The following is a 21538-nucleotide window of genomic DNA, read 5'->3' on the forward strand; positions in this document are numbered from 1 at the left end:
AGTGTCGATCTAATGTAAGCCGTGGTAAGATAAACGCAAGGATGCTATCAAATAATATGCCATAAATCTGCAAATATAATAATCTATCAAATGCTGCAAATATATATTCATGAACAAATGACATAAACGAGCTATACTTATAATACATGCAGAAATAAAAATCAATGTTTTTAAAGCAAAAATGTTTGCTTCATTTGCTTGACCAGTTGCTTTCTGATTGTTGCTTTCGGTCAAGTTAACATCTTTTGGCTGTTCAATATTTTTCACAATGTTGTCTGGCCTCAACTCTTCTTCTGCACTGCTGAACGAATCGATGTTAGCATCCAAACCATGTTTTTAGCAAGGCAAAACCTTCACTTGTTGTTTTTGCACAAATAGGTAATTAAACTTCTAGTCTGATGGGAGCACAACTCCGATAGGAGCACAACTCAGATGTGAGCTAAGCACAGCTTTTAGCCTAAAACTAGTCATTCATATACCATCGTAAATGTAACTCGATTGTTTTTTATTTGCATACGTCGAAGTATCAGGACTGCGTTGAACAAGAAACTACTGTTAGCCTGATACAGTTGTTAATTATTTTATGGTAATGCTTTCAAAGTTTTAATGGGGGAAACCGAAAATCTTTGGAGTTGGAAAACAAACTTCGATGTGAACAGAAAAAATGAAACAATTAATTGCTATTGATATAACCGGGTCAATATTAGTATGACTTTGTAGACACTTTTCTACTGATTATTTGCTATTGTAGGTTCGTGAAGATCAAAGAATGTTAGTGGCAATCAAATAGAAGTGGCGTTTAATTAAAGATTGGTATTGTATTTTTCAACCCTTCTCCTTTAGTCGCGGTCAAATAGAGGTGGTGTTTAAATAAGGGTGAGGCATTCAATTTGAGGTTTTATGGTACATGCCATGCATTTAGTTTTTTAGAGGATATAGAACATAAGGACATCATTACTCTAAACAAGATCTTTTCTGGAAAACTCAAGGTTGACTGCAGTGGTTAACCAAGAAGTATTTTGATAGGGGTTATGTTTAAAGTCTAAATGACTTATTGCAGTGGTTAACCAAGAATTATTTTAATAGAGATTATAATTAAAGTCTACATGACATATTGCAGTGGTTAACTAAAAATTATTTTAATAGAAGTTATATTCAAAGTGTAAATAACATTGCAAGCTTTAACTAAGAAGTATTCTGATAGAGGTTATGTTCAAAGTCTAAATGACAAATTGCAGTGGTTAACTCACATTTTTGCATCTTGCCAGGTGCATTTATAAGTACTTTAGTTGTTTGTAATGAGCTATATATATATATGTCTCACTAAGGCAAGAGTTTTGTATGTCATTCTTCTCCTGCGGCTTCAACTCCAATAAATCATTGCTTAAGATCATCACAGTGGCTTCCTATTCTCAAAGACTGATGCGAAATGAAATGAGGAAAAGTCTAATCCATCTATCCAATCAGCTTACTAACCAATTGATATCCTTGTCATCAATGTCACCGCTGGATGGACTCCAAAGCTTTTTATAGCAGCTGATCGCTTTTTGACAGGTTGAGACACGCGTCTGCGGTCGCTTGCATGCTCTTGTATATGAGCATCTATCAAAGTTGTTAAAATAAGTTGACAGATCTGAATTTGACTGTATTAGTCTGGTTAATGGGGCGAGTCATATGCCTTGTGAACCAGGTGCCCGCATAAAGCTTCCAGCCGTTCCTTTGATAAGGTTATTTCTGAATGACATGAAAGATGTTACCTTTATGGATGGTGCTTGCTTTGGTAAGTATGTTAGATATTACATATACATTGTACTAGAGAGCTGTGCAAGCTCTACGAAGGGTAGGTGCTGCTTACCACACACTGTGTAATATAGTTATTAAATTAATAATTCCTCACTACTCGCCGTCTTCAACAACTATACACTCGTAAATCAGTTATCTGTTTTGTTATTATGATTTATTATCCATGATATTCAAATAGGTTAAAAACTAGTATTATCAGATATTTCCAGGTAATTAAATTTCAGTTGTTATGCATTTTACATTGCACCTGCTATTATCGATAATACAGAATAATAATGAATTTTGGTCCAATTCAACTCTTGTGAAGCTGACTTCAGCACAAAGAGAGCAGAAGTTAATTTCACAAGAGTTGACCTCTGCGTTTTTTAAATATTTATAAAATATTTTATAACTATATCCAATATTTGTGTCTGCTTAGTGTATGGTTAATCATGGCTGTAAAATGTGGTCATTCTTTTGAAAATACTGACGAAAATTATTTTTAATATTTGTTGTTTGTGATGAGACATATTTAAACATTAGATAAAAGTTCTAACCTTACAGCCATTACCAATTACTATGCATATATGTTCATCTATCGATAAAGCCCTAACTCTCTTGATAGTAGTAGAACTTTTAGTTTAATCTGGTTTAAACACCAAATACTGACCTATTTACTGGATGACTGACTCTACCTTCATCATTGGCTGCCAAATGTCGTAGGAAGGAATGCTAGTAAGGAAGGTGAAAGGTCACTAAAAGCAAACAGTTTAAGAGGTTTAGTAGCATAGTAATCTTAATGATGATATTGAATGATGACCTGCACTCTGTTATAACAGCTCATTGTAAACATGAAACGAAAGTTTGATTATGATTGTTTGAAACTGGAAATGTTACCAGAATATTGAACAGTCATGCAAGTTTACAGACGAAGTGCTTAACTGCAATTTTTTTTATAAATATTATTTAAAATGTAAACAGATATTGATAGCCGTCGCAAAATAATGAACTCTTGTAAAACCTCTATGTGAAAAATTGGTTTATTTTTAGACCTCTTTGTATCTTGAAGCATATAAGAAGAATCTGTAAGAATACACTGCAGTTTGTTTAATTTGCCTCAATGCTTAAAGCCTGTTATATTTTGATAGTAATTAAAAATAGCGTTAAAGTCAAAACATTATATAAAACTATGTAAAAAGCTGAAAGCTAAAAATTAAATTTAAAACTGATGCAATAGTTTTTTGCTATTTTACATTAGAAAAATAAGAAAAAAAATAAAAATTTTTGATGCATAAGTTCAAAGATTGAAATGGTGATAGAGATATGAACTCAGTCTAACTTCAACTAAACTAACTTAACTGAAAAAACTTTTTTAAAGTTTTAGGTTCACTTTTCCAGTTATTTTTTTCACTTACAAAATGGTCCATAATGTTTTAGGTTATTTCTAACTATGTATGCTGGAAGTCACTCCGAATATTTTATTGGTACAAAGTTTCCATCATGTTTGAAAGTTTGTATGTAAAGCTGACAGAGTGCAGAGATTTGACTGCGAGCGTTTCCTGACAAGAAGATGGACGGTTGGGCTTAAAGCCTCAGTAATGGTATCTTTAAAATGCTGGTTTGCCTTGAGCCTCTGGAAAAAGTACAAATAATTTCTGTCAGCTTTCAGCAGGTTCCCCGCAGGTTGAAAGTACTACACTCTTTATCACAAAAGCTAAAATAGCTGCGATTATACTATTCAAAGTTCATTTAAAATTATGGGTACCTACTAGCTATATTAAAATAATTTACCTGTTTATTACCAGGTTTCTATGACAAAGTTAATCGGCAAGTTTGTATCATCTGTTAGATAAAAATGGAAAAAAGCGAGTTTGTTACTGGCAAATTTGTTACAGGAGACAACTCCTTGCGGAGATGTCCCCCGGCAAGCGCGGCGAGCAAAACAACTGTTGTTTGCTCGCCCCGCACATTGGGGGACAACTCCGCAAAAACAACAGTTTGTCAAAACAGGCAATTGCGAGTGAAGCACAAAAAAAATCCGTGCAACCTTTTAAAAAACGCTTTTACACTAGCTGTTCCTATTTTGAAAATGATCTGGAAAGCAAGACAGGAGTGCAACCGCTGTAACATCTGACATAAAATAAAGGTCCTTTATCATTTTAACAAGGAGGCACCGTTAATCCGCATCATGTGAATGTCTATTGAAACACTTATCACACAGTAACTCAATGTGCACATAATTCCAAACTCGTATCATCCGCACCATGGAAACATAGTGCATAGCTCATGAACAGGTTATTATGAACTGTGACAGGCAACAATCAAGCAAACCTGTAATCTGAACCAGAAATCCAAACTATGAGCAATTTATAAACCTTATTTATTGTACGTTGCAGAGCTGTTTTGCTTCTGGACTGAACAGAAAAGATTTTGTTAATGAAAATGACTCTATCTCCCCCAATATCGTATTTATTATGGTGGATGACCTTGGCTGGAATGACGTGGGGTATCACAATAGTGAAATAGCAACTCCTAACCTAGACAGATTAGCGATGGATGGTGTGAGGTTGGAGCAGTACTACACGGCCCCCGTATGTGGACCTACCCGCGCTCAGTTTCTTTCAGGTAATTCAAGAATATGACAGTTTTATGATTATTTATTACAAACGCATATACAATGTATGTACAATATTTTGTCAATCATGTGTTTTTGCAGGAAAGTATTCTATTCACATAGGAATACCTGGTAATATCCTAGCGTGCCATAGATCTGGGCTCACTACGAATGTCCCTACTATCGCTGATAAGTTAAAGGAACAAGGCTATTCAACTCATATGATTGGTGAGATGTTTAATATAAATAACAGTGTGGTATTAAAACAGTTAAAATAGCTTTCACTTTTTGCTTATCACCTAGCCTCATTTCAACATAATGCAATTAGCAATAAACTCAGTATTAGCTGTCTCTATCCTAATTGAATTATGCCAGTTCAAGTCATTAAAAGCTCATCAGTCAATCTTGTAAGTCTCGTGGAAGTGCTTAATCTGAAAAAAAACAATTAATTAGACTTCCTATGGAATGATGCGGCGATTACTCATTCACAATCGTTACTATATAATAAGAGCCAAGTATGTCCATCTGTCTGGAGTCACGGTTGGATGTTGAGAAAAAAGACTGCATTGCACAATATTTGAACCTGGACTTTAGGTATACCAGCCAGACACATTCCCATCTGAGCTACTCAACCTCAATGAGCAAGTCTGAATAATTGTACATGTAGTTATTACACATGACGGTCTCTCATGGCACACTTGACTGCCAGAGTACTAGGCTCTACTTTAGTATGTTCAGAGCCACGGAGAGAGTGTTAGGAAAAAGATTGATTCGGGCAAGAGTTGCACTCGGATGTTTCGCCGTGCAGAGAAACAAACTACCAATTGCGCCATTTAAGCAACTTTACATACCTATGAATAATTGTGCACATATTTATTACACATGAAAACCTCTCACAATGCTTTGGAATGCAAGGGTACTAGTTATTATGATTTTGAAGCACAGGGTTGTCTTCAGCTTGGTTAAAACATGCGATAAAAAGCACTGCCATAGTGGAGATTTGAACCTTCAGCTTTCAATCATAAACACTGCTCACTACCGATAGTCGATAGCAACCAAGTAATGCAAATATTAAGTTACATATAATTTCTTACGCTGATGTGCTATCACATTCCCTTTCCATTTCTATTTTAGGCAAATGGCATGCTGGTTTTCATTCTGAATCCTTGTTACCTACAAATAGAGGCTTCGATACCTTTAGAGGACACTTGCTCGGGCATGGGGATCACTACACCCACACTAGGTGAGCTAACAAAGAGCCCTGCACTCACACTAAGAATTCTAGCAAATCTCATCAACATACTTTATGGAAGATGGAAAGTTATGCCGTTAGGGTCTTAGTGGATTGTTTTGGAGGCAGAAATGGTCGACATATTTGTGGGTCAGAAACCTTAATCTTTATGACATTTATTTGATAAAAAGCCTTCAACTATATAGATTAGCTATTCTACTTTGTAACCTTTTAACTTGATTATAGTGGCAACTCATAATTGCTTGAATATGATAAGATGGTTGAATATGTGGTTTGTTGTAGAAGAGTAGTTGGTCTAGCTGTAACAGTTTTGGGATCTTCAATAAGCTTTGACCTTCAATTTCTGAGTTTTTTTAAAATTTGATCTGGAAAAAGTGGGAGGGAGAGAGTTTTAATGCAGTGAAAATAAGAAATCAACTCTTTATTTGTATGTACAACCTTTCATTGACACTAGCAAACCAACAACCAAAATGATGTTTTTGGTCACACGCCAAAAGAAAAATATAAAGACAGAAATCAGGAATTATTGAGTATGCTGAACAAAAGTCTTAAAATTTGGTAATCTAATATAGTGTTGGGGAGAATTCGAGATAGTGAATTGGAGGTTGTAGTAACAGAAAGTCCATAAACTGAAACATACAATGGTTGATGTAATAATATGTATATATGTGGCTTCTATAAGAAAGAGAGGAGAATACTCTTTCAGAGCCAAAGCGGTCAAGATATTTATATCTTAGGAATTTGTGGCAATGAAGGCAACCATCTGTGAGAGCATTATACAAATAAGTTCCAGTTGTTATATTTAGACTGATAGGTGATGATGATCTAGTCAAAGTGTAAAATAAACCAAAGTAAAAAACAACATTCTTTCAAAAAAAGGATTATTTACTATGAGATTAACCTCCATTAAGATATTTTACAATGACAATAAGTTTTATTGGAAGTCTTTAAAGATAAAATTGCACAAAATTTTAGTAGATTCTATCAGAAAGTATGGGTATTTTTCTATCATTTGCGATGTTTTTGATGTTTGAAGTGATCTGACTGCCAGAATGTTTTAAAATAAAATCGACAAAACTTGAAAACGCTCACATTAAAGCACAAGTGTGATTATGACCCTGCAAAGAGACTGACAGAATGAAGATGCGTAGCGCTACAACTTGATTGCAATAGCTGATATTAACTATAGCAACTAGTGACATCATATTATTTCGCACATAGGTATTTTTCTTCTGAGCATTTTAATCATGATCAAGTTTTGTCGACTTTAATCTAGAAACACTTTGTCAGTCAGATCACCTCAAACATCAAAAACAATCGCCAATAATAGAAAAATACCATAGATATAGTAAACTCTAGATTGGTGAATGGCTATCATTACAATGGAGCGAAAGTGAGGTACATAATTGGCTGTTGTTTTCACGCCGTTACGTCGCAGTGATGTGCATCACAGCATCAGAGCCTTCTATTGAGCAATGAGTTTAGTAGTGAAAGCATACTTGTCATACTAGTTTTTAAGGCATAAACGTTACAATAAAACAAAATTCTTGGTGAAATGTCATCAGAGAAGACCACAACACCTCAGGTATATCTTGAATTGCCCAAAACAAGACAGAACTTGAACTCAAAACAAGGTCTCAACAATATCATACAGTAAGCTATCTATGCCAATTAAAGACACTAAGCGGAAAGCTGCTAGTGGAAAATAATAGGAAAACCTTCATCATTGATTTTGAGTCGGCAGCCAAATCTGTACATGGCATTGGTCAATATATTTTTAGCAACTACCCTTACATCAACTACTTTCTAACCTTTAGGATCAACAAGGTTCACATTGAGACTCTGTTTTCCACGATACGATCTAAGGGTGGCTATAATAATAACCCAGATGTGCAGTGCTTTAGATTTGCACTTCGAGCACTGCTCATCAAAACAGATAACACACCAAGTCCCAATGCTAACTGTATTGATCTGGACGTGAGCAGGGCTGAAAAAAACCCGCCAACTCCTGCTACATTCTCTGGCTAGAAAGAAGAAGAAAGAAGAGACAAAAGCCAAAGAAGGTGAAGATGAGGAGTTCGGTGATGAGGAATTTTTTCAATTCAAATGTGATGACTGTATCAAGTTCTTGACCGATGTAGAAGTAGTGGGAAGTAGAAGTAGTGATGACATAACCCTATTCTCAGTTAAAAACAGAGGAGGATTGGTGACCCCATTGATGGGTCGAATATGTATTGCTGCAGAAAAGGGCTAAGATTTACTCCCATTGGAGAGCTGTGGTATCACACAGAGAGCTTTTAAACAAGCAACATCACAGACAATAATATATGTCTTATTACATAACCTCAATCAAGGTTTCACATGTACAGTGCATGCCAACAGTCTACTCAAAGCTATAGTAAATTGCTATACTAAAATCAGAATAAACTATGTCGCTTCAAAGCAGGAATCTAGTTCAACCAACCTTGGACAAAAACTATCTTGTCTAGTTATTTTCAGTCATGTCTAATAGGTGTTTAATACAGTGGTCCAACTTAACTGCTTCTAAATCTTATTTGATTCATTAGTTTTTTATTAGTTTAATTTCTATTTGGTCACTTTTTGTATTATCAATGGTATAGAAGCTTCCAAATCATTGGCATTACCCATTACCATTTGTGTAAGATTCTTGCCTTTCTCATCCAAAGTCATTATATAAGTTTTATATATTTTCAATAAAATATGCAGTCTCACATGCACAAACTACGGAATAATTGTGCAGGTTTTAGTGCTAAGTCAATAGGAATTCATATATCAGCTGATTCACTCTACACATCACCATGACATTGCGTCATGCTATTTATAGGCCTCAATTATTTTAATTATTCGCATATCTGGGGTTTACTATATCTATGGAAAATACCAATACTTTCTGATAAAATCTACAAAGATTTTGTGCAATTTTATTTTTAAGACTTCCAATAAAAATGATTGTCATTGTAAAACCTTTTAATGGAGGTTAATCTCATAGTAAATAATCCTTTTTTGAAAGAATGTTATTTTTGGCTTTGATTTATTTTACACTGACTAGATCATCATCACCTATCAGTCTAAATATAACAACTGGAACTTATTTTTATAATGCTCTCACAGATGGTTGCCTCCATTGCCACAAATTCCTAGGATACAAATATCCTGACTGTTGATGTTTGATGAGATGAGATGTTTGATGAATTGATGTTTCAATTTTGAAACATACTGACAGTCAGATCACCTCAAATACCAAATCAAAAAACAATAACAAAGGATAGAAAAATACCGATACAATCTGATAAGATCTACTAAAAATTTGTGAAAGTTCATTTTTAAAAGAAAAAGGCACATTCCTATTTCATATTGGATTCAGTGACATATATACAACCATATAACAGATATTATAATGTTACTTTAAGTTCAAATAAACCAATTTCTTATCTTTTAGGAAATACAATGGAGAACCATATCTAGATTTTTACCGTGATGCTGTTCCGTCGAATGACTCATGGGGAAGATACTCTACTGAGATATTTACTGAGAGAGCTGTTGATATCATCAGAACAGATGAGAGCGATGATAAACCTTTGTTTCTTTTTCTATCTTACCAGGCACCGCATAATCCATTGCAGGTAACATATCTTATCAGGTACTACACAACCCATTGCAGGTAACATAACATATCAGGTACTACACATTCCTTTGCATGTAACATATCTTATCAGGCACCACACAATCCATTGCATGTAACATATCATATTAGGTGCCACACAATTCATTGCGGGTAATATATCTTATCAGGCACCACACAATTCAACTTTCTCAAGATGACAAAATGTCAAATATGTGATTCATTAATGTCATCTACAGTATGAGATTTTACTATATTAAATGATACTTTGTTCTAAGATATATTAAAAAACAAGAAAGTTCTTTTGCCATTATATTTAAAAAGTTTACACTTTTGATTATGAGGAGCAGAAATGTCACTAGAGCACAAGCTACAAAAAATAGAATAAGTTGGATATATATATGAGCAATCTTTATTGTGGTAATCAATAGTCATATTTTACAATATGTTTTCCACAAGGTACCACGGCAAGTAAACTAACTAAAAAGCGGTGTACAACAAAAAAATAAAAAGGACCGCAAAGAAACTATAGTCTAACTAAAAAACTAGTGAGTAGTCTAACTAATATAATAATATTGGAACTGAATGCATAAAATATGTAAAACGCATAGTCTGAAATCCGTATAGTCTGAAAGAGTTGTCACAAAATGAACACCCGTGAAACTTTGTAGAACTAAAGTATAAAACTGTCTTTTATAGAATGTTCTAGATGAAATAAAAGTGTTCTTAAACAATGTATTCCTTTAGGTCTCCCATGATCTATACAGGCTTGTTTATTTAATCACCATAGACTGAACAGGGGAGATAATTTTTATTTTACCTTATTGTTGAGTTAAGGAGAAGGGTATTTCAAATCATTTTGGTAACTAGTAAGTGCAATTTAAAAGTTGAACTTCTAATATTCTCCTCGAATAGAAGTTAAAGATAATATGAATTATTACGTCAGATCAAGGACTATCCACAGAGTTTGGTGTTATTTGTAAGGAAATGTTTCTATTTAGTATACACAACTAGGAAACCACTGAAATGGCAAATTTAGTAAAACAGAGATATGATTAGTAGAATTAAATAGTAATTCCAGTGTTCTTGCTCACACACAGATAAGAAACAAATATTTTTTATCATTTTTAATTGGGCAATTGTAAATGTCTCCCAGAGTTAGGAAATAACCTGCATAAATTATTTGTTTACCTGCAAAAGTGAGTTAAATGTCTTTCGGAATTAGGTGATCACCTACAGAGTCAGGTGATAGTCGGCATGAGTGTGGTGATAGTCTACTTGAGTGAGGTGATAGTCTGCATGAGCGAGGTGATAGTCTGCATAAATGAGGTGATAGTCTGCATGAGTGAGGTGATAGTCGGCATGAGTGAGGTGATAGTCTGCATGAGTGAGGTGATAGTCTGCATGAGTGAGGTGATAGTCGGCATGAGTGAGGTGATAGTCTGCATGAGTGAGGTGACAGTCTGCATGAGTGAGGTGATAGTCTGCATGAGTGAGGTGATAGTCTGCATGAGTGAGGCGATAGTCTGCATGAGTGAGATGATAGTCTGCATGAGTGAGGTGATAGTCTGCATGAGTGAGGTGATAGTCTGCATGAGTGAGGTGATAGCTAGTCTGCATGAGCGAGGTGATAGTCTGCATGAGCGAGGTGATAGTCTGCATGAGTAAGGTGATAGTCTGCATGAGTGAGGTAATAGTCTGCATGAGTGAGGTGAATTTCGGAAAAGATCAGGTGATTGTCTGCCAGTAAATAAGCTGATCTTCGTATTCTTTAAGGTTCCTGAAAGATATTTAGAGCAATACTCAGTGATGACAGATGGTCAACGAAAGAGCTACTCAGCAATGGTCTCAGGTACAAATAATCTCTTTTAGAAAAAATTCGTTTCAAATCAGGAACATTCAGTCTTGACTTAAAACACACACCTGCTTCAACTTGCTATCATTCAGATAAGCTCATTTTAGCGGAAGGCAAAAGTTAGTGACTGCTGTCAATGGGCTTAGAAATAGAGACCCTCTGCAAGTTTGGTATTATGATTATAATCTCTACTAGATTATAACAAGAAAAAACTGTGAATGAAAAACTCCATCAAATTGTAAAATGTAAAGGAATTGGCCATGTGTCTTTTGTTACAGGAAATGTAATTAAATTAGGTTGAGATTGTAAAAGGTTAATTTTTGAAAAGTAAAGTTAGGAGATTTTCTATTGATCCACAGTCTTTCAAAACTTTCTTGAGTCATTTTTATCAGTTAATTTAAACCTTTTTAAATTAACATCATTATAATTCAGTCATAGCATTGATGTATTCAGCAACGAAGTTATTGCTATGTCAAGTTCAGCTTGGTTTGCAGATTGACGAGTTGGTAAATTTTTATTTCATACACTTTCAAGTTTTATCATTAGTTCCTAGAGACTACTCATTTTATAAAGCATTTATGATTATTATATCTAATATATTACAACACTACAACTACTTGTTGACAAATGCTAGGTTGATATTTTAGACCTACTGTAGTTTTATCACAAAAATTATGTCAATAAATGCTGGTCAATTTCTGCTGGCACAATGCCACTCCGTGTTTCTGGATCATTAATAACTCTCTTGTGTGTTGACATTTTTTTGATAAGCTGTGGTTCTTTAAATCACATGACATCAAATCCTGATCTGATTTTAATTATAGTCATTAATGATTCACTAACCTGAACTTGGACAAAATTTGATATATTTTATCTAAAAGTATCGATACTTTCCTAATTTTGGTATTTTTTATATTTGAAGTGATTTGACTGCCAGGATGTTTCAAGATTAAACTTGATAAAACTTGATTACAGGTACAAAGCTCAGAAAAAATACATGCCAAAATGAAGTCTCTAAAATCTATTGTTGCTATAGTTGACATTGGAATCAACGTTGCAATCAACGTTGAAGTTGCATCGTTATGCGTCTCTGTTCTGTTGGTCTCTTTGTGACTATAGACGTCATCATCACACTTTCACTTGATCTGATCGTTTCAATCGCGATCAAGTTTTGTTGGTATTAATCTATAAACATCCCGGCAGTCAGACCTCAAACATCAGCCACATCAAAAACAATCACAAATGATAGAAAAATATTGATACTTTTTGATACTTTCAAATAAAGCCTATTAAAAATTGTGCTAGTTCGTCATTAACTAGCTATGACCCACAATGTGGGCCACAATCAAATCCACGTCTGATTGTGGCCTGCAATCAGATGTGGACCTTTAATGAATCAGATCCACGTCTGATTCACTAAAGCTTTAACTAGGCATGGCCCATTAGAAGGCTTGATGCTTAAAGATAGTTGCCTGATCGGTGCCAACAATGATTTTTGCCGAGTTCCTGGTCGAGGATCACTTCTGATAGCTGGCTCGTATCTATGCTTACAGCAATAGATGAGGGTGTGGGAGAAATCGTGGACGCTCTGACAGAGAAGGGCTTATATGACAACACAGTAATCATATTTACTTCTGACAATGGTGGAGATGTAGGCTCTGGAGGAAGTAATTACCCTTTGAGGGGAAACAAAGGCTCTCTTTATCAAGGAGGTAATAAATGAGTTTTATGACATTAGGAAAATCATTAACTTCTTATAGAAGGGCCGAATAGTTAAGGCAAACAATAAGTCTGTGTATATTTACATTATACGTGCAAGGAAATACATATGAATAAAGAATTGAGTAAATACGCTAATAAATTAATTAAAAATGAGTAATTGAATACGTAATTGCATGTAAAAATACATACATCATTATATACATTAAAATTCTTAAAGATAAACAAGTTTTTGAAAATTATTTGTGAAAAAGTTGTTCTTAAGAGTTACTGGTATGCAAATCAGACTAAATATTATCAACTGAGTAATGGCCTCTTTATTAAATATATTTTCATTACATCTCAGGAAAACACACATTTAGTTGTCTACTAATGAACCACAAAGCACCTGTATGAGCTTCTGTATTGGTTTCCTTAAAGAAAAAGGTGAGCTGAATGTTTTTTACCAAACAAAAGAATTGGTGTAATTAAAGATGGCAGAGGACAACAGGCCATTAGTAAATAATCCTTTCTTCGATTATGCAGTTGTAAAAGGGTCAAGCTTTTCCAAGTTTAACTTTCAACAATGACATTCAATGTTGTCATCGTTGTCATTGTTTCTGTCAACTCATGTACACATTGTTTTCATCATGCTTTTAGGCATAAGATCTGTTGGATTTGTATCAAGTCCGCTGATAGCTCGTCCTGAAAGGTCTGTGAGAGATTTGATTCATGTAACAGATTGGTTACCTACTCTTCTCCACATCGCTGGAGGAAATGTGGAGAAGTTGGATATTGATGGTGTCAATCAATGGAACACAATATCAACGGCATCACCTTCTCCTAGACAGGTAGCATCCCTATCTTCTCCTAATACTCCTAAAACTGGGTATAACTGGTTATAACTGGTTAATACTGGTTATTTTCCTAATACAGCACTGCTAGCATCTAATGGAAATTGTTTATAATATAGTAACAGCTTACAAGGTTTAGTAAGAAGTATTTTAATTCAGAATGGCTAAATATAGTTTTTAGCAGTAACTTTAATATTATATATTATATATATAATATTATATTATTAATATTATATTATATATAATAATAGAGAGAGCGGTCATAGTTGATTAAAATTAGTAACTGGCTCATTAGCAAATAGTTAGACTTAAAATGGTCCTAAATCAAGTTAATTTATGCATAAATCGCTTTTCTGTATTTAGTTAACTTTCATTATGTTAATTAAAATATGAGTGGCACGCAATAAACTATAAATCTAACAGCAAAATATAATATCATTGTATTTGGAGTAGCTAGATAATAAAATGAATAAACAAACACATCATTAAATAGGTCATAATTCCAAATCTTTTAAGCTTTGAAATCCATCAGTGAAACATCATGGTATTTTTTGTTTTATGGTTTTTCATATTGCCAAATTGAAAAGAAAATTCTTCTCACGTCTCACTCGCTTTTATGAACTCTGTCTTAAAGCTCATTGATCAGTGAGCGGTTTCCATAAAATTATATTTCAAAAATATGTATTTTAAAATGCTTGGCTACTCGTAATCTGCAATATACTTCTAGTAAAAGCTAAGACTGCCAATCAAAATTTTTTTAGTACTCTTTTACAATGATCTTCGGCAGGCTTAATATGCACAAAGCAGCTACCATATATAAGGATAACTGATACATTTGTTTTATACTAATACAGTTAACATAGTCTTCACAAGTTCCTTCCAATAAACCTTTACTAGCTGTAGTGTTCTTCAGTTTTGCCCAGGGGCCGTTTATGAAACTAGCATTGCACTTGGGCTTTGCCCAGGGTATTTACAGAACAAATAAAGTCAGTCTGGCCAACCAAAAGTGACCAACCGCTCCTATAATACACAAGCAAAATACAGGCATAGAAATAGCCTAATCTTCTTTGCTGTACCGAAGGCTGTACCATGGGCTGTACTGAGGGCTGTACCAAAGGCTGTACGGAGGGCTGTACCGAGGGCTGTACCGAAGGCTGTACCGAGGGCTGTACCGTGGGCTGTACCGAGGGCTGTACCGTGGGCTGTACCGAGAGCTGTACTGATTGCTGTACCGACGGCTGTACTGACAGCTGTACTGAGAGCTGTACCGTGGGCTGTACCGAGGGCTGTACTGTGGGCTGTACCGTGGGCTGTGTCTATCTGTCTGTCTGTTTGAAGCCACACTAAGAACGTTAGGTAAAAAGATTGCCTCGGGCAGGATTGAAAGTCAAGCATTCAGATTGAAAGCCTTGTGCACTACCACTGAGCCATTCAATCATATTACAAGGAATGTGTTAGGTGACAGATGTTAATAGTGACTGGCACGGAAATTAGTGATTAAGCGTTATCAGTGATTGACAGTTTACTGAGAAAATAATATTTTAATTTCAACAGCAGTATGAGTTGTTACATACAAATAGCAAAAGAATTGCGATAATTGGTAATAAAAGATGATAAGTTCGATATTGAACAGCAACAAATAATGTTAATATTGATATCATACACTATCGTGATACAAACTCTCTACAACCACTCTCGTCTGCGTCAGCCTAGGATTATGTATCTAGGTAAAATAACACGAACATCGATAACGAACAGTGATGATAAACAACGCGTGATGTGTATAGTGAAAGTTACTCGGGCTTTCGTTCGTGTGTTTTCAATTTGTAAACTTTTGGTGTGCTGCATACAAAAATAATTTAGTCGAGTGTTCGTTGCTGCAGCCTCTATATAGTGATGCCTTCATTTCCATTTTGTCATTCCAGTTCAACTTTTCCACATCTAAGAACAACTGTACACATAGTTATTACATATGATGATCTCTCACAGCACATGAGACTACCAGGCTACTAGTTGTTATACAATGATAGTAATAATAATTAATAACAATTATAATAATAATAATAATGCTACTGCAGGTGTAAACTTCTGTGCAACTATAAACAAGGGCACATTTGCTTTTAGAACTCATTCATTGTTACAGCTGGTTCATTTCAGCCATTTTTCATTACAGGAGATCTTGCATAATATAGGCCTAGATAAAACTTGGCCTCGAAGACGGAACAGATATGATAACTTCAACATACGAACTAAAGCAGCTCTAACTGTCTGGCCGTGGAAAATACTAACGGGGAGACAATCTAGAAATATAGTCTATCCAAACCCAGTGACAAATTTACGTCGATGTAAGTTTACAAATATAATTTGGTGATTGTTCTAGTACTGTACATTTGCATTGCGCTTCAAGTAAGTTGAGAGATACAGTGAGAAGGCTTGTTTATGACACCAATTATTGTCTTGCAATGATTTGGTACTTTTAATTAATTTAATTAATTGTCATTAATTTTTAATGACAATTTTAATTAATCTTAATTATCTATAAAATACTTCTTTTTTAGTAACATTAGTGATGATTTGATTCTTAAACATTTCTAGATCTGTCAGTGTGAGATCGGGAAGTGAAGAAAAAATAGGTTAAAATTACAATTTTCCAGAGTTGTTTTCGCTCAGTACAAATATGTTTTAGCTTAGCACCAGTTTTTCATAACTTGAAATAGTTTAATTAAATTCCCACTTCAAAATATTAATGTAAAAATTTTTTTGTTAACAAAGTTGTAAGTTGGCTAATCGAATAAATATTTCTAGACGCTATCAGAACAGTTACACTGGAGGAGGTTGTATTTTTATATTAACTTGAACTTAATGAAAAGTTGCCTGCAAAAGCTGCCGACTACAACTTTGGTAAGTTGGAAAGTATCTGATTTAATATCACAAAAAAGATAGAAAAAAATCGTTTTAATTTATAGTCAAAGAACATTTAAAATTATAGATATGTAGCGAAATAAACTGGAATCAACAATGAAAAACATGAAAAAGCTGCCCTGCTAAAGAAAGTATTTCAAATAAAAAATAAATAGCTACGGAAGTTATGCCATCTTTTGCATTGTCATTATTATCAGCTAGTTTTTTGTAATTGGTTCAAGTAATTCGCTTGTGTGTGTTCAATGCAACACTTCAAGCTGGAAGACTACAACGGTGCTAAAAGCGTGCTAATTATCATTTACATGTAAACAAAATTTGGAAAAAACTTATCTGCAAAGATTTATTGCTAAACTAATCAAAAAATTAGTTTACAAGTCTTAAAGTCGACAGCATAAAAGCTACACAGTGCTTAGTCAGCTAAAAAAAAGTCAGATTTGTGAAAAGACAGTGTCTAAGTTAAACGCTGTTAAGAAAAATAAAACAATAATCAACTTGAAATCAAATATATTTGCATTCAGTAACAGTTGAATCATCAATCTAAGGTGCCTTGTCATTATGACTTGACACCATGATGGGAAACATTTGAGATGCAATAAGCCTTAACTCTCAGTGATTTTATACTAATATGACTCAGCAGAAGTCTGTATGACTCTATGAAGGCGCCAACATCCCCATAGCTGAAGGTTTTCGCGTGTTCATAAGATATGGAGATGTAGCCATCCGTAGGATTCTTAATAATGATGAAAAGTATCTGCAATGGGCTAGTTTTCTGAGATACTTTAGAAAGTAACTGATTACTGAGTACAATCCTCTGACAAATTGTGGTATTTAGGACTTTTTATACAGTTTTGAAAGCTATTGTTACATACACTGCCAATCAATCATTGGTGTCTAACCAGCCAATAATCTATATATAATAATACGATGGTGTGTGTGTTTCACTGCGTGTCATGCTCTTCAGACACAGTTTCAGTTTGAGATGAAGAGTCATTATAAATGAGATTCAAACTTGCGACATGTACGGCTTGGTTAAGCAACACTCTACCATCAGCCCCATTTGAGCACGCTCTGGTTTTACAAAATAAGAGGGCAGCTAGTGCTTCTTAAAGTCTGTTACAAATATATCTGCAGATGCTAATTGGTCAGAGTCATCTAATATTACTATACATGTTCGCTGTGTGTCATGCTCTTCAGCCACTGTTTCAGTTTGAGAAAAAGGATCTCTATAAATAAGATTCAAACTTAAGACAATTGGTTTGGTGAACCAATATTCTACTATCAGCCCCATTTGAGCACAACCTGGTTTCACAGAATAATAGTGCAGCTAGTGTTTATATCTAATATTACTACATGACAGCATGAGAAAATAACAATTAATTGTACAGCTGAAATTCCTAGTAAGTTGTTACCTTCCAGCTAGAAAATCTTGAACTTTTGACATTTCGGTTTAGGGCAGGAGGCTCGTTGGAATAGACCAAAAAGTTCAGCAGAAGTGCAGCTTTTCAACATAGAGTTGGATCCATCAGAGAGCAGAAACAGAGCCTCAGATAAACCCCAGCTAGTGAACAGGCTATTGGACAAATTAAAAGAGTATGAACAGACAGTAATGCCTTCAGTATCTACTAGAAAAACTGCTTTGTGCGATCCAGCACTCAGGGGAGGAATCTGGGGCCCATACACTTAGATCAGCATTTATTATTTATTCTATATCTGCATAAAATGTTCTCTATTTATGGGGATTATATAGCAAACTAGCTATGTTTATAGCAAACTAGCTAGACTGGTAAAAGAGCTGCTAGCTAAGCACTAATGTTCTCTAGATAAACAGATATGTTAACTCTGATACATTTTATAATGGTTAACATGTCTAGTTATCAACAGAAGATGCTTACCGCTGTAATTTAAACTGGATTAAACAGATGCTAGTATATTTTCTCTTTGGTGGTATTTGAAATAGGTTGATAGTATTATTAATTGCTAGGGTTGTTGTTTAATAAAAACCAAAAACCAACAAAGTGGAAGCTTGAAAACTTTTCTCATGATATTTCTAAAGATCGTATTTTACCAATTTACATAACACCGTGAAGTAATAGTCTTTGGAGCATGCAGCATTTTGGGAGGCTAGACGCCTACAATAGCAATTATTAACTTATAAAGCTGCGAGGAACGAATAAAAAAGTGGTGCACCATTTTAAACCCATCCTTAGTTTCCTATTTAGCTGTAAACATCATTAATGCATATCTTTTCCAGATTATTAACACAAAGTATCTAGAGAGCCTTAAATTAAAATCCTCAAACCACTTGCGTGAGCCTACTCTGAACTTTTGATTGGTTAACCACCTACTTTGAATATAACTAACTTATGGAGCAACAATAGATAAATGACAAATTGTTTTTTTAGAAGTTATCTTAAATGCTTTACTTACCACATCATAATTTCTAGCACACATGCATGTTAAAACACCTTTCATGGGCTGAAAAAACATATCATATCAATTTACCCTGGTTTTTAACATATCATCTACTAAATATGAGAATATGATACAGTTTTAGGATTTTGCTTCATTATATTTTTTATTTAAACAACTCATTGTACAATGAGAGAAAATAAGATTAAAAAAAAAATTTAATTTTTTTTTATTCAAAATTTAGACTGCAGGTGTATTGATGAAGCCTGACAATCATAATGTACACTAGTACAGAAACAAAATAATTCATGCCTTAACATTTCACCATATCATAGATCACACCTTAGCATAGCACCACAGCATAGATCACGTCTTAGCATAGCACCATATTATACATCACACCTTAACATAGCAGCAACATAGATCACACTTTAGCATAGCCAAATCGTAGATCACACCTTAGCATAGCACCATATCGTAGATCACACCTTAGCATTGCACCATATCATAAATCACACCTTAGCATAACACCACAGCAAAGATCACACCTTAGCATAACATCACATCGTAGATCACACCTTAGCATAGCACCATAAAGCTATAGTATTAGAATTACTGCATTTCAGTTTAAGTAAGCAGTCAAGCAACAGACATGTTGTGCTGACTGCTGACCCAGTTTGTTGTATTACTGTTTTAGTTAGATACTACTTTACAAATTGTCTACCTGATCAGTTGTCTTCTGCCAAACACCAGCTTTAGTTCCAGATCTTGCAGGTTCAGGTTCTATTGCTCACCAAGATCAGTATTCCGTGCGCTCATGGCTAGGATGACCATAGTTTGTCTGACCAGTTTAACTTTGTTATGACACACTCTTGAGTATCTTTAACTAATATAGGTTTGGCTCATATAGGTAGTTCATTAAACAAATAACAATTAGATTAAACAAAGCCAATCGTTATTTGTTCAATTAGTTGTTCAATGAATGTTTATCAATTTAAAGAAACAGCATTTCAGAGTATATGAGTTTTGACTTTTTAATTTCATCAACTGAATTTTAACGCGTTTATAAGTATTGTATAATCCAAATTTGAATTTTAATCAATTTACCATGGTATCAATCAACTGAGGTGGGTGTATTTGTTAAGCATTTTGAAATAAGAATTTCTTCTGTATATCGTTGAATTTTTATAGTAACTTTATGTTTGCTCAGTTAATTCAAATACAAAGATTCTTTAATCTAGCAGATATTTCTTTCATGTTTTGGCATGAAAAGAGTTTTGCATAGAAACACAGTCTAAGCAAACAATCTGGATGAAAAGCTTTGCTAAGGCCTGCCTTCAGATGTGCATAGCTAGCAGCAGTCAGAGTCTATGTATTTTTATATGAACATTTTGAAAAATTCTCAAGTTTTTTCCATCATGAAACTTTTAGAGACACCTGGAGAAATACTGGTTCTCTAGCAGCTCTAGCTAGTCACTAACAAAGTGACATCTTTCGCTGCAAGGTCATCTGGTCAGAGGTACCTAAAGCCCAATTTATATTTTAATGCAATAATACGTTCATGAACATTAGCTGATTTAGTTTGAGCAACTGTAAAATTGATTTAGTTCATAGTATATAATAATACACTTGGTTAGGTTGTTAGGGAATATTGACATCATTTTTGTATACAAGGTAGCCGATGGCCTAGTGAATAACAAATTTGCTTAAAGACCTGGATGATGTGAGTTCAAATCTAGTGCAATACAGAGTTTTCGTTTTTTAAACATAATCACTATGACATGTGAACGACAGGCCATTAAACAGAAAAACGATGAACACTGAGATTTATATATATATATATATATATATATATATATATAGATTATAATTGCATGATGGTATCATACTGAGAGAATAACTGTCGCTTTTACCAAATACTCTAGTATTTGTTAAAAGAATCGCGAGAATCATATGCTAACTAGTTCAAGTATAGAATATCATGTCTGATCAAAATCATTTGTGTATTATCTAGATATGAATGTAAATGTCGGTGTTTGTTGGTCTTTTCATCTGCCTTTTTGTCAGTCTGTTCGTTGGCCTTTTCGTTGGCGTTTTCGTCCAAAAGGCTGACAGTAAAGCCTTTTCGTCGCATGTTCGGAACACAATACACGTGATCATTGTACTATACCATGCAGCTATCTTGCCGCATCATGGTATTGTGCTCGTACTGATTACCCTCCAATCAAAGTGCACTTGGCTTCACATTTGTACATCCAAATAAACGGAGTCGATTGCTGGTAGGTGCAACCTTTTTTCCAACGTTCTACCTACACGAAAGTCTCCGAGTTTTTTGTTTGAGCTGCATCTGGTTTAAAGCGGCTGCTTTTAAAGTGTATGCAGCTTTCAATCAATGAATACAAACCAAACTGTGACTCTATTTTTATTTACAGTTTTTACACTCTTTCTTTAATTATTTTAATTAAAACTGATTTCTTTATAACTAATTATCTTTAATCAATTTTATTTA

General features: G+C 34.3%; 1 protein-coding gene across 1 annotated transcript; it reads left to right on the forward strand.

Annotated features, from left to right (window-relative positions):
• The first annotated feature begins 1709 nt into the window (after positions 1–1709).
• Positions 1710–18624, forward strand: LOC137391429 (arylsulfatase J-like). Its single transcript, XM_068077901.1, has 10 exons — positions 1710–1780; positions 4179–4407; positions 4499–4624; positions 5531–5639; positions 9109–9292; positions 11068–11143; positions 12700–12858; positions 13505–13695; positions 15872–16043; positions 18072–18624. The coding sequence occupies exons 1-10, from the start codon at positions 1751–1753 to the stop codon at positions 18302–18304; spliced, it is 1509 nt and encodes a 502-aa protein (XP_067934002.1). The 5' UTR covers positions 1710–1750; the 3' UTR covers positions 18305–18624.
• Positions 18625–21538: the final 2914 nt, after the last annotated feature.

The sequence above is a fragment of the Watersipora subatra genome, chromosome 3 (assembly GCF_963576615.1).
Source record: "Watersipora subatra chromosome 3, tzWatSuba1.1, whole genome shotgun sequence".
Lineage (NCBI taxonomy): Eukaryota > Metazoa > Bryozoa > Gymnolaemata > Cheilostomatida > Watersiporidae > Watersipora > Watersipora subatra.

Bases quoted from the DNA above. Each gene is read 5' to 3' on its own strand.
- LOC137391429 (XM_068077901.1), top strand. From the start codon at position 1,751: ATGTTACCTTTATGGATGGTGCTTGCTTTG. The intron at 4,408-4,498 runs GTAATTCAAGAA...GTGTTTTTGCAG, and splicing joins CCGCGCTCAGTTTCTTTCAG to GAAAGTATTCTATTCACATA. The intron at 5,640-9,108 runs GTGAGCTAACAA...CTTATCTTTTAG, and splicing joins GATCACTACACCCACACTAG to GAAATACAATGGAGAACCAT.